At 40.2% G+C, this 17,444-nt stretch overlaps 1 protein-coding gene across 1 annotated transcript in view; it reads right to left on the minus strand.

Annotated features, from left to right (window-relative positions):
* Positions 1–330: 330 nt before the first annotated feature.
* LOC133130620 (nuclear receptor ROR-alpha A-like) overlaps positions 331–17,444 on the minus strand; it is a 53,249-nt gene continuing 36,135 nt past the window's right edge. Inside the window, exons 2-10 of the mRNA XM_061245319.1 lie at positions 16,767–16,852; positions 14,066–14,207; positions 11,351–11,746; positions 10,718–10,839; positions 10,463–10,595; positions 9,665–9,772; positions 9,416–9,526; positions 8,927–9,039; positions 331–8,320 (exon numbers count right to left, since the gene is read on the minus strand). Of these exons, the coding sequence (XP_061101303.1) occupies positions 8,156–8,320; positions 8,927–9,039; positions 9,416–9,526; positions 9,665–9,772; positions 10,463–10,595; positions 10,718–10,839; positions 11,351–11,746; positions 14,066–14,207; positions 16,767–16,852 (1,376 nt within the window). The 3' untranslated portion in view covers positions 331–8,155. The remainder of the gene's footprint in view (positions 8,321–8,926; positions 9,040–9,415; positions 9,527–9,664; positions 9,773–10,462; positions 10,596–10,717; positions 10,840–11,350; positions 11,747–14,065; positions 14,208–16,766; positions 16,853–17,444) is intronic.

The raw sequence follows: 17,444 nt of genomic DNA on the forward strand, positions 1-17,444 counted from the left end.
GCCGACGGGGATTGGAACCCAGGAGGCGGCAGTGCTACCCACGGCACCATCCGTGCCGCCACGATGAAATGTTGATCATTCTAAAAATTAATTCCTTTGGTGCCAATAAAGATTGCACTTATTCAGAACTGAAATGAAGTGTACCAGAGAGGAAGATGCATTGAGTGTACTGATATGTAATAATAATAATAATAATAATAATAATAATAATAATGTTCAGTGTACACCTTATTAGTATCACCATGGTATTTCATCATAAGCTGCTAAATAAAACCAGACACCAAAATTAAGTAGACAAATGACAAGAGCCCATTACAAGCTGTCGTTTTTATTATGGGTAACAGCACATGAAGCACATCTTAAATCGATGTGTCCAGTGTGTTTTTAATAAAGGTAATATTAAAGGTACAGTTTCTAAGTACAATATAACAACATTCATATTAGAATGAAAAGTATTTAAAAGACAACATTAAATTTCTTATTTTCTTTACAGTTGTATTTACAAAATGAATCAAAATACTTTTTATGTATTTAAGAATGAGACAATAAGGAGCAAAACTACTATTATGAAGAGACAAGTCCTAATGAGAATTAAAATGGGCTGGGTAAAAACATACATAATATTCTGTCCTCATTTTAAGATCAGTAGCAAACGTGACATAAAAAATTGCAATACACACAATCCTGGTTTAAGTTATCCACAGATTATACTGCTTTAGCACAGAACAACCTCCCTTGAATTTATATTTAACAAAACAGCCTCAAAGAGATACAAATGTGTAGTAAGACACATTTGCATATTTAAAATACAATGCATTTGTCAACTTTGTCAAAAGAAACACTTAAATTTCAACCAACTTAAAACACACCAACAAGGATTGTCCATTCTTTTCAGATATGAGTGTTAACTGAGCCAAGCATCTCATTTAGCTTGCTAATATCAACTAGAACATTCATAGTACATTTGATGTGTTCATTTTAATCTGGTGTTCAGTCTGCTGTCACCTGCCCAGTTCATGCTCATTGACTTAGAAATGTATATTGTACATTGCAGTTGCATTACTCTATACAGACTTAAATATACAATATATTGTATCAAAGTAAAACTAGTTTCAATGGTCTTATCAGTTAAAAAAAAACATGGAAAACAAGTTCCTAAGGAAGATGGAATACAAAATTAGAGTGAACTGACTCATGAGTACACATACATATTCATTCGATACATATTCAGAAAAAAACAAACAAACAAAAAATCTGTTTCAAATCTGTATGAATCCTGTATGAAACACTGTGACTGAAATTTACCACTTATTACGAGTGAGCATGTTCTGGCTGATTTTAGAAATACGAATGAGACACCTCCATAGGTGATTTTTTTGTTACATGTCTTTAAGATAATACTTAGTATAAGGGGCATATACCCTTTTGATTGTGATGGACACACTGCTTATTGTTGAAAGAGAGTCAAATTTGATGAAGAAGAGCTTAATTAAGTTTTATTAGGACATTTATTATTCTTTGAATTTTATTTCCCCCAAAAAACGGAATTGAGGTATGGACTGCAGTAATGTCCAGCTTCTGACAAACATTGAGGTACATTCTCAGTTATGCCCTATGAGGCCAGCTCTGCCACTGGTTTGGAGCTTTAGCTCAAACCAGCAGTTTTCACAATAAGGACTACCACTGAGATGAAAAGAAACACTATACTGCTTTTTCTGAAAAAAAAAACAAACAAAAAAACAAATTAATGTATATTTTCTTTTTTGGAAACACATGTATTGTGAATCTGCCATGTACTGATACTCCCTTTGCTAATAATCTTAAAGAGAGAAGTAAAAGAAAGGAAAGCCTCATCCCAATACTAGCACACTGATACAGGTACTAGCTGGGTATTGCAATAATCTCACTATTATCAGTATCATTATTCATAATTATTTATTTATTTATTTCTAATATTAATTATACATCAATACTCAGTGAAATAAACAGGACAGATAGGGTGGCCTAGCCTAGGAATCAAGGTTTTGTTCACAAAAGTAACTTCACCTCACATCAGAATAACACAAAAAATTAAATAAAAAATCAGCACACCCTACCGCTATCAAACTAATTCTAAAAGAGTAATATACTAAAACAGATATATTGTACAGCATGATGTCTTGAATAAACAGATAAATATTTGGACTGAGAAGTTGTTTATAGCAGTATCTTCCTTTTACCTATACAGACAGAAGTTATAAAGTTACCTCTACACATGTGATCAATAACATTAAATATTGTGAAATAAAAGCAGAGAGAGAGGGGAAAGTATGCGTACAGGCCATCCGAAGTTCTGTCCCCAACATAGGAGCAAAACCAGTCAAATATAATAAAGAAAAAATGACAACATCAGGGAAAACAAACCAACAAAATAAGACAAAACCAAACCATATGTGATAAATACGAGGTATTTACATGCAGGTGTCTAAAACCTATGCACAAAATTAATAATTCAACACTTATATTATTGCTTTACATTCGGTTATGGCTAGAAGTTGTTCTTTTATTATTTGAAAACTGCTCTTTACTTTTTGTCATTGCTATGCCTGCTGTGCTTTGGAAAATTAGACTATTGTTAAATATGCTGGAAAACACTTTTTTTTAAATGAAGAGAAATTAAGGAAAAAGACTACAGTTTTACCACCTGACCCTGTCATTCTTAAGTCAGTACAGAAGCCTTGTCTGGGGCTCATCCTATGTGTGAAAGACAGAATTACATCTCTCTCTCTCTCTCTCTCTCTCTCTCTCTCTCACACACACACACACACACACACACATATATATATATATATATATATATACACACACACACACACACACACACACACACACACACAATGCTAGTAAGCAATGCTTAGTCCACAGTTCATTTCTTTAAATATTGCTTTCATGCATTTTCACCTGACAAGCAGAAAGCACAAACGAACAAAGGCATCATTCACTGTTATTAGAGCAAAAGTCAAATCTGGAACCATGTCATTTTATCTAAGTAGTAAATTGCCATTTTTGCTGAACTAATCAAAATAATTGATTGAGTATGGGTGGATGGGTACCATTTAGAAACCTGCAATCCTCTCTGAGACAAATCCAGATGTCATCTGCTGCAATAAAAAGTAAACATACCACACAAGCCTGCAATAGAAAGACAATTTACCTTTTAGGCAAAATAAAACAAAAGTTTTTCACGAAAATGTCTGAGGAAATGATATATTTACAGGATGCCATGATTTGAAACATCCCACATTTGGGCACCAAGGGGCAAGAGGTGCCTTAATTTGAAAAACAAATGAAAAAGCATTCTGTCTTTGCTCATTTTCAGATTGATATTGCTTTTGCTCCATTTAAAGCAGAGTTACATGGATCGGAAAGCCAGCAGATACACAAATGTTGGAAAGAACACATTGAAAAGAAATGGTTGGTAAAAATGTATAGTTTTTTATGATGGAGTGGGTATGCGAAGCAGACATTGTTTAGCACCAGATAGTATGAAAGCGTGCATCACCACTGTTTGTTCAACAGCTTCAACAGCAATGGCGCCTCTCTAAAACCCGTATCGCTAATGTACAAGATTTGCACAAAGGGTAAAATCTATCACTGTGCTAGGCACAGAAGGGGGATTCATTTGGCACTAAGCTGAAAAAAAAATGTTTACGCCAGTAAAACCCAAAATCACTCATAGAGTGACTCTGTGATAACTTGCTCAAAGAGAAACTACTCCCGATCAGCTGCATTAGGTAACATTAGAAAACTTTAATTTCCCCAAAAACATGAAATTCTTGGCAGGTACAAGAGAGGAGTGGCCTAAATACCAGGAGGATCTGACTAAATACACGGCAGCAAGGATGCTACCGCTATCCGGAGTACCTCATCCGGAGTGCCCCATCAAACAGGCTATCAGTGTCTCTAACAGTATGGCTGACAGATGAGCTGACAGACTGAAGATTTCTTGCAACATACACATGATGTTAAAATAGTGTGCTATAATACAAACATGGGCTTTGCTGTTAATAGCATCCAGCAAAGTTATTTTTTTTCAGGATGGCGCATAATCAAGGAATATTACAAAAACAACACTACAAATACACCCCCCTTGCATGAACTGAAAACCAACACTTGAAATATGCATGCCAGGCACCAGTTTGCACCCTGTACTTTGAAGAGGACATATTTTCATCTTATTTTCAAATGTAATCCTCATCTTGAATGAAAAGTATAGGATTATTTTCTCCCAAAAGAGCTAAGCATGTATGTCAGATCAAGTGCGTACCTAGAGAAAAACATTTTCCACAAAATGACCTCACTACTCTAATATACATTAATTAACTTTTCCCTGAGCATTAATTTTCTAATTCAGAACCCATATTCCACTACGTGGAGGTACATGTACATGGATTGTCATTCACAGTTTGAGCGTGTTTCTAAACTTTAAGAATGTAGATGCTGGTAGCTACTCTATATACAGGTCTGCGATCCAGATGGCACAGGGAAGTAAACACAGGGATTCTGGAGCTGATACTGCGCATAGTAAAGTATTGCTTCCTTTTCCATCTATACCAAAACATGTGTATAGAATAATACTGTTTAAAACTGTTTCCAAAGGAAGTATGACAAATGCATTCAAATAAAATGTAGTGTCACAAAGCTGGATGGTATGACTGGAAACTGAATTTGCCTGAATGGTATTACAGTACATACTGTATACCAACACTGAAAGTATATTTAATATGGAGAAAAAAAATGATTTAAAGTAACCGGCTGAGGAAAGATAATCTATAGGCTTGTTTTGTTCTTAGATCATAATACAAGGAACTGCACCCTGGGCCTATCCATTTGTTATCACACTCTACACCAATATGCTTATGTGCTCTCCTTATCTGAGTGTCAAAAGCATACTTAAGGACAATCCAAAATAATTTCAGTATGCATAACTTCTAGAGTCTCAAGTCAACCCCCAAAGACAGTTGTTTTCCATCCATGACACATACAGATTTCAAAGCTGTTTCTCTTACTCACTACCCTTTGTATCACTAACATTCCATTTGAAATGAGAATAAGAAATCATAATGAACAGAAAAGAAACAAAACCTTCTTTTCAACGGTAACTGCAACTGTTTTTATTTTCTTTCACACTTCCCTGAGGGTTAACAGTACACCACAGTGGACTCATGTACATATTGCACTGCAGAGGAATGAAGACAATGTGCAAAAACTGAAAAATAAAAATCAACTGTATGGTGATCTCTCAAACCAAAAAGCCTCACTGGTGCCACAACTCCAAAAGCTAACATCCTGGCTCCTGGAATGTCAAAACACAACACTGTCCATCTTCATAAAACTTGAAAAACCTAGCACAACTATTTACTATGGCACAATAAGGTACAAATGGTAAGGTTGGACCACAACACAAGCAAGAAAACAACAGCAAAGCATTTTGTGAAAGCACTCATATTACAATTTTACTCCTATTTACACAAATTACTCCTATTCTTTGTATTGCAAGAATACTATAAGTGCTGTTTGTCACCTGTCTCTCATGTAATTTACTATGGGTTATAAAAATAGAACCTTTACAACCAGACAAGGCTTTTAACATTCTGTTTCCTTCTCTTTTCCTTTACCATCCAATGGCAATACATCAGAGCTGGCTGAGAACTTACTGTAGAGAAGCAATCACCAAAGTGTTCGCACACAGACACAGACATACACTGCACTCACAAACGAACACGAAAGGATTTAAACTGAAATAGTCTCATTGGATCAGTTGACAAGGAATTGGACTGTTGGGGTTAATCAGAACAGAGATTAAGCACATCCCCTGTTCCCCAGGACTGCTACATTGTCTGTAGCCACTAGGTGGCACTATTTTACAACACATCTTTGTCATTCCGGAAAACTCACAGCTCAAGTACATATCTGAAAATAGACCAGGCAGATGCTTTTCTTTAATACACCACATATCACCCCTTGGCAGTCCCTCCCCAGAAATGTGGAGTTTATCAGTGAGTCTCACAGACATAATATTGCTCAGATTGGTATAGCTTCCAGTTTGTTTAGGGAAAACATCTCAAATTAACAGAATGAGAGTAATTTTTGAAGAGCTAATGTTTCGTTTCTGGGATTATTTATCAGCTCCAGTCAATCCTAAAGCCTCTATTTTGAATGCGAAGTAGTCTTCACAAGGGACTATTTTCAAATGGTAGGTTGTGTCTTTTCAGCAGACAGAACTGCAGAGACTCAATATTTTCTAAATATACTTTTGTTTTAGGACAATGGCAAAGGCAGCTGAGACCACTGCTGCAGTTTTATATTAAGTGATAGTTCATACACTTGCCTGCTTGGAGCCGTGTAAGATGTGATATACAGGCAAGTGCAGGGATCCAACTCATGTATTCACTAACTTTCCCATTTGTTCCCTAACTCATTCACCCACTCACCAACTCACTCATTCACTCACTATCTCTCTCTTTGCCTCACACACTCACTGACTTGTTCCTTTGCTCACTCACTTGCCCAGTCACTGCAAGCTCACTTCACATCTCACTGTAGATCCTATTTTTATCACAAAAAGTTGACACCGGATCCCTCTCTACACTGTGGTTGGAGATTAGTGGGCAGACCACCTGCGGACTTAGACAGGACCTACAAGTTACATCTGGTTATGCAACAGCCCCTAGAAAATGTATAGTGTATTTGAACATGTACTCTGCCATTCAGGGGTCTTAGCAGAAATGCAAAGGGAGCTCCAAAAACAGCCTCAGGCATGGTGTAGCACTGCCTCTTGTTTCCCAATACCCAGTTTCCATTTCCTGGCATCACCACTGACAGCTACACCAAGCTCTTGGGAAGCCGTTTGTGGAGAATGATGACAGCTCTTCTCACTGATTGAGGAGAATGGATTAAAAGTGGCTTATCTGCTTCTCATGTAATCTCATAGCCAAAAACCCTGCATCAATTTCTCTCAGTCCTAGCCTCGTATAACTGTGGTAAAACCGGTATCTCTTCCACACATGCAACACATCACTAGGTATTACGCGAGTCTTAAATAAAAGAACGGTGCAAATAAAAGTGCCTTATCAATTCAACAATAAAGAATAGTCTACCTGCTAATATCATACATGTTATTTAAAATAGAATCTAAAAACATTTTTTTTCTGTATAGTAAATACTTACTACTGTATACCCTGTAGCACATTTAAAAAACAGGTGGACCCTTTAAATCTATCAGTACCCCCAAGTTTACCTGGGACACCTCACCATTGAAGGATTTAAAGCAGACGGCCTTACATGATTTTACTATGCAACCATGAAGGATGGTTTGTGACAGCTAAAGTTCTTTTTTAACTAGAATTACCAGAATTCTACATTTAGACGATTGTCCGTAAAAAGGTGCATTTTTACATCACCATGGCAGGCAGACCAAACTCAATGGCACTGTGCTCTCTCTCTGCCTTTCCCCTGTCACCGGAAGTTTGCATTCTGAGCACAGTGATTCAAACAAAACGGCAGTAAAACACTAAATTACAAGGTAAAGGGTTGAACTTGACCAGGACATGCATATAGCTCCTCATCAACGTACTGGGGTAAATTACTGCTACATTTCCACACAAAGTGTTTGTATAATCGTCCTTTTCTCTGTGATAAAGGTGCAACATCAACTTTTAACACTGCAAGAAATTACAGATTTTTAACTGTTGTAGACATTGGGAATGGTTCTCGTGATATTAGCACTATTTTTTATTTCAATTTAAATACATATTTACATAACCAATGACAAATTATATAAGTGGTTGTTCCAAGTCAGCTTTGAGGAACACCTTGAAAATATATGCATATAAAGGCCAAGTTCAGTTTGAAAGAAAATCACATTGACATTTCATTACCTCTCCTTTTCATGCGGACAAAGAATCCCGCATATAATTAAGAAAACAATAACAACAAAAGAAGAACAAAATTTTAACAATGCAAAGAGGAACAAAAATAAAAGGCCCACCACGATCCCCGAATTGTGCAGCGTATTGGCTGTCCCGGTCTGGGAAGTGCACCAGTAAAGTGTCTGGGATTGATTTGGCTCCGCCTCCTCCAGCGTGGTGGACAGAGCTTCCCCAGCCTGAGGCGGTTACCCATCCACAGGCATGGACTGCTCGAAGTCTGAGCCGAAAAGCTCCTTGTACAGAGGGGGGAAGTGGGTGCGAACAATGTCCGGGTATATTGCTTTGAAAGCCGTGAGCTTCTCTGTATGCCTGCTGCATAGAGCTCGCAGTGTTGACACTTTGCATATCAACTGTGAAGAGAACAGAGAGAGTGTGATTCTATGTAAACTGTAAAGAGAACAGAGAGAGTGTCATTCTACGTAAACTGTGAAGAGAACAGAGAGAGTGTGATTCTACATAAGCTGTGAAGAGAACAGAGAGAGTGTGATTCTACATAAACTGTAAAGAGAACAGAGAGAGTGTGATTCTACATAAACTGTAAAGAGAACAGAGAGAGAGTGATTCTACATAAACTGTAAAGAGAACAGAGAGTGATTCTACATAAACTGTAAAGAGAACAGAGAGAGTGTGATTCTACATAAACTGTAAAGAGACCAGAGAGTGATTCTACATAAACTGTAAAAAGAACAGAGTGAAGGGAAAAGAGTGTGTGTGTGATTCTACAGACACTGAAGGGGGGGGGTTGTGCTTAAGGAGTACTCCCAGATTAACATTTACGTAAGCGTGAATCAAGTGAGGATTCAAGTGTGAAATTCTTCTGGAATCCTTAATACACATTATTAATACACAGCCTTTCTGTAGCATACATACACTCACAAAAGCAGTACCTGCATAACACGCAGTATCTCCAAAATAAAATATCTAAATGGTACAAACGGCAGCTTGGGGACCGGTACCTTTGTAAGAATCCCGTCCTCCCGGTGGTTCTTCTGGAGGATGTGCTGAAGGGCCAGCTGAATCTTCTGCTGCAGCTTCTCCACCTTCACCTTCTCCTGGAGCCAGGAGCGATCTAGGGAAGGGACAGGACTGCTCAACCAAAACCATCACAAGCAACTGTCACCAAGAGGTCATAGGTCATAGGTCACAGCGGGCTGGAACACTGCTTTTACTATCCTTCAGAAAACTTATAAATATACATATATTAACACAATCAGATGCCATTACATGACGAATGATATGCCTGAAAATAATGTTAAAAACCAGTGCTGTTGTGGTATAAGGCGCTTGCATACAGTGAAGAGATGTTCTGGATGTGACAGCAGTATTTCAGTGATTTTGACTTCAGGCATTTTGATAGTGGACGTGTGGATGCAAGGACAGGGCTACTGAGTAGTATCTTGTTTATGGCCATAATTCTGTGGCCAGGCATTGTAACAGATACTTACCTGCAGACATTAACACAAATGCGGAGTACAGGGCAATTTCGTCCTCGGACAGGTGCATAGAACATAGGTTCTTCCCAAACTCAAAGACAGAGCTGATCAAGTCATCACAACCTGTGAGAACATAGAGAGACAGAGAGGGAGAGAGGTGCTGACAGCCTGTAGCAGATATTATGGATGCAAAAAACACTCACTCACACACGTGCAAACATTCTGTATACATGCATACACTCACAATGGATAAACACTCACCTAATGATTTGAAGACATCTGGCCCAGCATACTTGCTGTCGAAATAGACTGTGTTGTTTTGTGAGTCGTACGCACGACACATTCTCACAAACACAACCTCCAAAGAACCTGCAGAATACACCACATCACACACATAACATGTTTACACACTAGAGCAGTAGATTACCTGGCAAACGCGTGGAAAATTATACTTTATATAAAGAATGGGCCACATGCCTTAATGTAAGTGAAGCATTTTGTTGAGACCATTGCTCTATCGACAGTTCAAATGTATAAATACTGCTGTTCACAGGCCTACCTGTATTAAGGAAGAAATGGGTGTAATTTAAATTGTCTTAATTGAATGATGGAATGGTCATGGTTTAAAATGCTGAACTGCATCTACCTATGTCAGTAATTCTCTAATAATGGCTATTGTGCTGTGAAAATAATCCAAACAAAACATTGCATGAATGTCCTTGATATATGCAATGTGTCTGCTGGTTCGAGGGGGCTTTTTCCACCCTGTTCATAGACAGCATTGTACGGATGGAAACTAAGGTCGTGGCTCAACCACCTCCTCAGTTGCTGATGTCACACAGCACTCTATGCTTCACGGTAACAGCAGCGGTAGTACCGCCAAAGGGCAAAGGAAGGAAATATCACACACTCTATAAGAGTGTTTCTGTGGTTTCCCCGCTTCATTCACTGAAAATGGCAGTTCTGAAAAAACAGCCTTGTGAAAATGGCAGTGTCCAACAACATGTTTGTTGGGATGGCTCAGCCCCACACCTTTTTTTGGCTTCGGGTGCAGCGTACCTGCTTTCAGAAGCACGATCTGGTCATTCTGACACAGCTCCATGAAGCCGTCGATGCGCTTGGCGAACTCCACCACGTACTGAATGGCCTCCGTGATTTTGATGGCACAAAGCTGCCACATGACTTCCCGGGGCTGGAAAAGAAATGGAATTCACAAGGTTGTGTCACTAGGCTGCTTGTGACCTGAGCAGTGTGACCTGAGCCGGGGCCTGGAGTAATGGCGCCCTCTAGCTTTGGAGGGCGGCTGCACAGTACCTTGTTCTGGTAGTTCTCCACCTCGTCCTGCAGGAACGCCTGCCAGGTCATCTGTTGGAGCTCCTCCCTCAGGTACTGACACGTCTCCATGTGGGACTTGGAGATGTTCTGGGCCAGATGTTCTGGGAAAACAACAGCAGTAGAACCTGATTATAGCCAGCCTAGTCACAGAGAATGTGAGCAGTTCATAATGGGACCGTACAGCTACATTGTATATGTTTACAAAGCCTTCACTGAGGCTTTAGTGTATGAGTCTGCACAGCTACGGAGCCAGCCTGATTCAAACTGAATGAAATAGAGAGGGGACAGGTGGAAGGGTAACACAATGTAATTCACAGTAAAATGTATAAAATGTACAGAAAAAAACAAGAAGAAAAGTATTCCAAAACACTTGGGAGCCTCAAAAATGATTTCCCCTGGCATGTGCCCTGCTGGATCCTGATTGGCCCTAATTAACGGAAACTAATTACAAAAAATGCGCTCGCTAATGAGTTTGAGAGATGAGTCTTCCAAATTCCTGCTATTTTAAGCCACCTTTTGTCTCATTTGCCCCCCGGTTGTGCTCTCCCCCAGCCCCCCCCCCCCAAACCCCCTTTTTACCCCATCACCCCCCCGCCCCCCTCGCACCCTCACCTAGCTCTGCCATGGACACGGTGGGGGACGTGTCCCCATTGGTGAAGGAGCAGTAGGGGAAGAATCCGGAGCCCGGGGTGAAGTCGCAGATGGGCTCCGGCTTGATGCCGTTGATGTCCAGGCCGGACTGGTCGGGCGAGGGCTGGATGTCCAGGTAGAAGCTGCTGACGGCCGAGTCGGCCTTGCCTCCGTCGGGGGTGTGGCCGTCCATGTAGCCGCTGAGGTCATCGTGCAGCTCTGTCAGCCCATTGGCCGAGAGGCCGTAGGTGGGCGTGAGGGGCTCCGCCTCCCCCGGCTGCTGCTGGTGGTCGCGCTGCTGCTGCTGCAGACGGTGCTTCTGCACCTCCGCGTACAGGCTGTCCCTCTGCTTCTTAGACATGCGGCCGAACTTCACCGCTGTGCGGGGAGAACACACACACACACAGGCACACACATACACACACGCCAATACACACCCAGATACACACACACACACACACACACACACACAAATACACACATACATACATACACAGGCACACAAACATACACACATACAAATACACACATACATACACACACGAATACACAGCCAAATACACACACACACATACACACACATACATACATGCAGGCACGCACACACACACATACACACACACACAGGCACACACGCACACACGCACCCACACACATGATACCAGTTACAACCTGCCGTATGAGCCCTGTAACAGTCCCTTAGAATAGACTTACAGTACACATATGACAGCAGCCCATGTCTCCTAGAACAGCTTTGCTTAGCCTGAGAACATCCTGCAGACATTTTGTGTAAGATCAACATCTCCCAGTCTGGCTAAATACATCCTGCATCAGCATCTACGTGAGAACAGCATCTCCCAGGGGTGAACAAAGAAAGATTGACTTCAAAAATCTTCTAAAATATGGTATAACACATTATAAATACATCATTCTAAATATTTGAAATATATTTTCATGAAATGGCAGACACAGAAAGGTAGAAACATTAAATAGACATTAATATTTTGGATCAGCTACAGTAGTCCTCCTCAAATAAAATAACAGACTTCCAAAAGACACCCAGTCCAGCATTTTAAAGGGTGCGTTCTGATTAAAGTCAGTGATGTGCAGTACACATGTATTGAAAATATTAGTTGCTCTCCTCTTTTTTCACAAAGTCCCTCCAATTTGGGAGAGAACACATAATATGGAAATCTATTAGAAAAGAGGATTGAAAGAGGTGAATTATCTCAATAACTATTTATTTTCTTCAGTTGAGGGGAGGAAATTAAAATGTATCCCACGAAAATGTATGAAAAAACTCCTAATATTTGAATTGGCAAAGTATTAACCTAATCTTAGTTATTCTCGGGAGATACATTCGTTGTCCCTGCCTGAATGAGTGAACCCCACATAAACAAATAATAATAAATAGCTAAACGTAGCTTACAATCAGACATGAAACAGAAGTATAAAACCCTGCGTTATGTCTGATGTAAAACAGGCTAAACCCTGCACTCTAAGTCACCAATTATAGTCGCTATCTCTCCCACCCCGGCAGCAGCCAGGAGCCTACAGCACGCAGCACACGGCGATGCCGCCAGTCTCAGCAGAGAGGCGGTGCCATGCAGACGGGACTGAGTGTGGAGAGAGGAAAAAGTCACCTTGCCTGTCCTGATTCTGTGAGCTAGCGCCTGGATATAGCCCACCACAGAGCAAGCACAACACAACCCTGTTGATGCTGCAGTTTTTTTTTTCTCTTCGGCATCAAAAATGCACGTAAGACGCTAATTCGCATATGCCTCTACCATCTAACATGAATCAGAAATAATGGCAGACACGGCCATTATTAAATACAGAAGTTCACTGGAAGGTACTCGCCCATTAACTAGCTGGCTAGTCAGCTGGTTACTGAATTCAGAATAGTCAAAGCTAATCAGAATGCCGCTGCAGAGGAAGTTTACGATTTGGTATCAAATGAAAGATCTATTCCATGGGTGTATGTTCATTGTACTGTAAAGAGTCATCCAAGCTGGCATGGAAGAGCGCTAAACTAGAGTACGCAGGAGCCAGGCATCCCACGTCTCAGGGAGTCTCCTGGAAATAAGGACTCCTGGAGAGGAGTGAGAATCACCCGGATTCACGTTGCACCGCTTAGCTGTTTATTTCCTCCCTGAATTGAAATACAAGTTGCCTATTGTAGGCTACAAATTCTACACAGGTAAATCCGGTAGTGTGAGTGAAAATATAGGCTACTCCAAAATATACTCCATGTTTGAAACCAGTTAAAGACAAGCTGACCCTGGCACACTGCACAAACTGTGTGCAACAACACAAAATCAAAGTCTTAGCATTAGCATACAGGGGAAACGATACTCAAAGTGCACAGACAACAAAATGTGACTGACATTTTAACATAGATGCTAGGGAGGATATAGGATATAGGCTTATTACTCATAATGATGAAATTTCCAGTGCCACTGTAAGGGTCACGCAGCAGGGGTATGCAGAATTTGGCTGCCACATGAAAAACATTGTGTATTTTGTCCCTTACATATTCAAAAGCTGCAGTAAATAGGGTTATACTAGTAATAATAAGAGATAAAAGCTTATTGGAGCAGTTTTTGTTTAATTGAGCCTGCTGTCTAAAAGCCACCTTGAGAATGTTAGTGTATCCCTGACCAGAGAACAGGCACGCCCACACTCTCCTGTACGTACCGTCACGGGACATGCCCACCGCCAGGCACTTCTGTAGTCGGCAGTGCTGGCAGCGGTTACGGCTGGTGCGGTCGATCAGGCAGTTCTTCTGACGGGGGCAGGAGTACGCAGCGTTGCTCTGCTGGCTTCTCCTGAAGAAGCCCTGCAGGAAGAGACACACGGACACTCGTGAGAACTGGGAGCCTCTCACTCTTCACAATAAGAGCACGCTACACACCTCACACTTCACAACACGAGAACATTCACACACCTCACACTTCACAATACGAGGACACTACACACCTCTCACGCTTCTTTTTCATGTGTATAAATTCATGATCCACACATCGTGGTATTCAACTATTTCCTAGCAGCATTTGATCCTAGCAGTGTGGCAGTGGTTAAGGTACATGACTGAGATCCGCAAGGTTGGTGGCTCAATCCCTAGTGTAGCCACAATAAGATCTACACAGCTGTTGGGCCCTTGAGCAAGGCCCTTAACCACACATTGCTCCAGGGGGGATTGGCCCCCGCTTAGTCTAATCAACTGTAAGTCGCTCTGGATAAAAGCATCAGCTAAATAACATGTAATGATTCAGGTGTAGATAGAGGTAGACTCATAAATGTACCAATAATATTGCCTGAGCTTGAATGCTTTCTTGATACTGCCATCAAACCACAATATATTGCTATCCGTCTTGCTAGACAACTACCTGCAGCAGCTGGCTATTGAATCTCCAGAACCCACAGCACTGATCTGTCAAATAGTGACATTTTATCAGGCATGTACAGCACAGTGTCATTTTCAAAAGGAGTTCATGTTTGAAAGTGCTGCAGTAAAAGCATGGCAGAGTGCCACGATGCGCTAAACTGTTTTGGCATTTACAACCATTAAAACCACATCATAACTCACTTTAAATACAAATCATATGGCAGAAATATAGTAAGTGGTATGCAGATGACAAACATACAGGCCTGGATTCAATCAACATTTGTTCTTAAATTATTTCACTTAATTAAACTCAAGACAGCCTCACGTGTGTTCACGTTTGTAACTGCTGAATTCTCCAGTAACGTAAAGCTGAATTTAACTTCTTACTGTAAGTGTGTTTCATTGCAATTTGGAATGCAAGGGCTTCATGAAGGCATTCCCTTTTCTAATAATCATCGTTGTACTGTTCTGTTGTACTGGAAGCATTTTGCTGCTGAACATCAGTGTGGTTGTTCTTTTGAATGCTCTGTGTGACTGGTTTGTATATTGAATGCACACCTGGTTATCTTTTAGCTTAATGGATAAGATAGGACTGGTTGTCTTTGAGCTTGTTAGTGGATTCTCTAAAGATATGACGTAATTAATTGACTGACTTTAAATGGTTTGTGATTTGCATACAGTGCCCTCCATATGAACCTCAATTACATTCACACCACAAAAATATCAGATGGACTAAAATCACAAACTCACAGAGAGAAGAGATTTTAAACCACCCTGCTGGTGTAAAAACAGCTCAAGCTAGGTTTTGAAACATCTGGTAGGTGGTATTTCAAGTTGGTCATAGCTGCATTTTACACCAGGCAGTCTTGATTTGATTGTTTTAATTTGCATCCTGATACTACTATGTAGCTGCACACGTTTTTCCCCATAGCTCCATGCTTCTGTTTGAATAAAACAGTTGAACAAACTTGGTGTGAAAGCGCCTTACACAGCTTGGTCACAGGGCTGTGTGAGGGCAGCACACCCATCTGATGCTCCATCTCTTGACAATTTCCTACTTAATGAATTGATTCCAGCGCATCAGTTACATACCCCATTCCACTGCTCGATACACATATGTCTTAATTAGTTGCTCGATGGCTGTATAATTACAAGAAAACAGCTGACAGCTGCCAAGTTGCTATCTAATGGAAGCCATTATGGTAGTGGGGTATAAACACTGTTGACAAGAAGGACTTTTTCATAATGCTGTGATTTATGGTCCAAACTCTTGTACTTGCACAAATCATTAAATGATTCTGTGCCTGATGTAATGAGCAATCATGAAAGCCCCATTTCAGCAGTTTATTCAGCAGCATGTTGTGCTTCAGCCCGTATTCTGCATAAGAGAGGGAGCACAGTGCAACAGCGAGAGAGGCCCTGTCTCTCACACCGGATGAACAAAGGTAAAGTGGCCGCTATTTGAATACTAATTCAGCAGGTGACTCGAAGCGAATGCAAATACAAAAAGCCATTCTTTCCTCCCTGAATCAGTAAGGTATTGGGGACCCTGCAAAATATGTTTTCAGATCAGACCACGCAACTGTCGCTGCTAGGAAAAACAGTTCATTTTACAAAATGAAGAGTTATCTATCCAGAAATGTTATCTAGTGGTGTTATTTATTCAGAAATGTCCCAAATCGCGTGACAGCATTGCACTCACAGCATAAACATCAAACTTTGGCTTCAAAAAGACAAACAAAATAACTTTTGTCCAGCGAGTGATTGAGTGCTGTGTCATCCTTATTGCGGAACGAGTATTTGACCAGTGTTATAAAAAACTTCCATTTCCCTTTTGTTGCTTTATGTTTCAATATGGCTTTTTTTTACTCTTTTCAGAATCCAAGCAGAAAATTACAAAGGGCTTTCAAAGCTTTTCCAAAGACAAGCAGTCAAGAAAACAAGGAGAGGTTCAGAGTATTGTCAACTGGAGAGGAAGAGACATTACGCTGACATTCTGACGGCGCTTACCTTGCATCCTTCGCACGTAATCACACCATAATGGATTCCGGATGATTTATCACCGCAGATTTTGCAGGGAATAATTTCGATTTGAGCTAGAGAGAGAAAAGGGACAGAGAAAAGTGTCAGAACCTTGCAGACACCTGTCACATCAAAGACCTTCAAACACAGTTCAAACTGATGCGTGAAGCGACAATCAAAAACTACCAGAGATTTCTTTCACCATAAAAGGTTAAAGGATTTAAAAAAAATTAAATTAATTGGTACTGGTACTAGATGTATATTTGGTGACATACATCCATAGTATCAGCACCCAAAAGCTCAGCTTTCAGTTGTTTTTTAAGTTCATTTTAAGTTTCAGCAGGTCAGACAATTGCATGTTTGCCTTTTCATTTTTTTTTTAATACATATTTTAATCCATATTTTATTTTAAAAATTATATCCAAATTTGAAAAATAATACATTTCCACTCTCAGGAAAAGGGGTTCTTTGGCTTTCCTCCATATACTGAGACTCAAAACATTACTTCTTTGACATTTTTGCTAAATAAGATTCAAATATTGCCAATGAGGTAAGTTTGACTAATTTGCTAATGGAATACAACAATTTCACTTGTTAAGCAAATCTCATCTCAAAATCTGCCAATGGAATAAGAAAATGTCAGTCGTTAAGCAAACATTAACTAAA

Source organism: Conger conger, chromosome 6 (genome assembly GCF_963514075.1).
Source record: "Conger conger chromosome 6, fConCon1.1, whole genome shotgun sequence".
NCBI classification, from domain to species: Eukaryota; Metazoa; Chordata; class Actinopteri; order Anguilliformes; family Congridae; genus Conger; species Conger conger.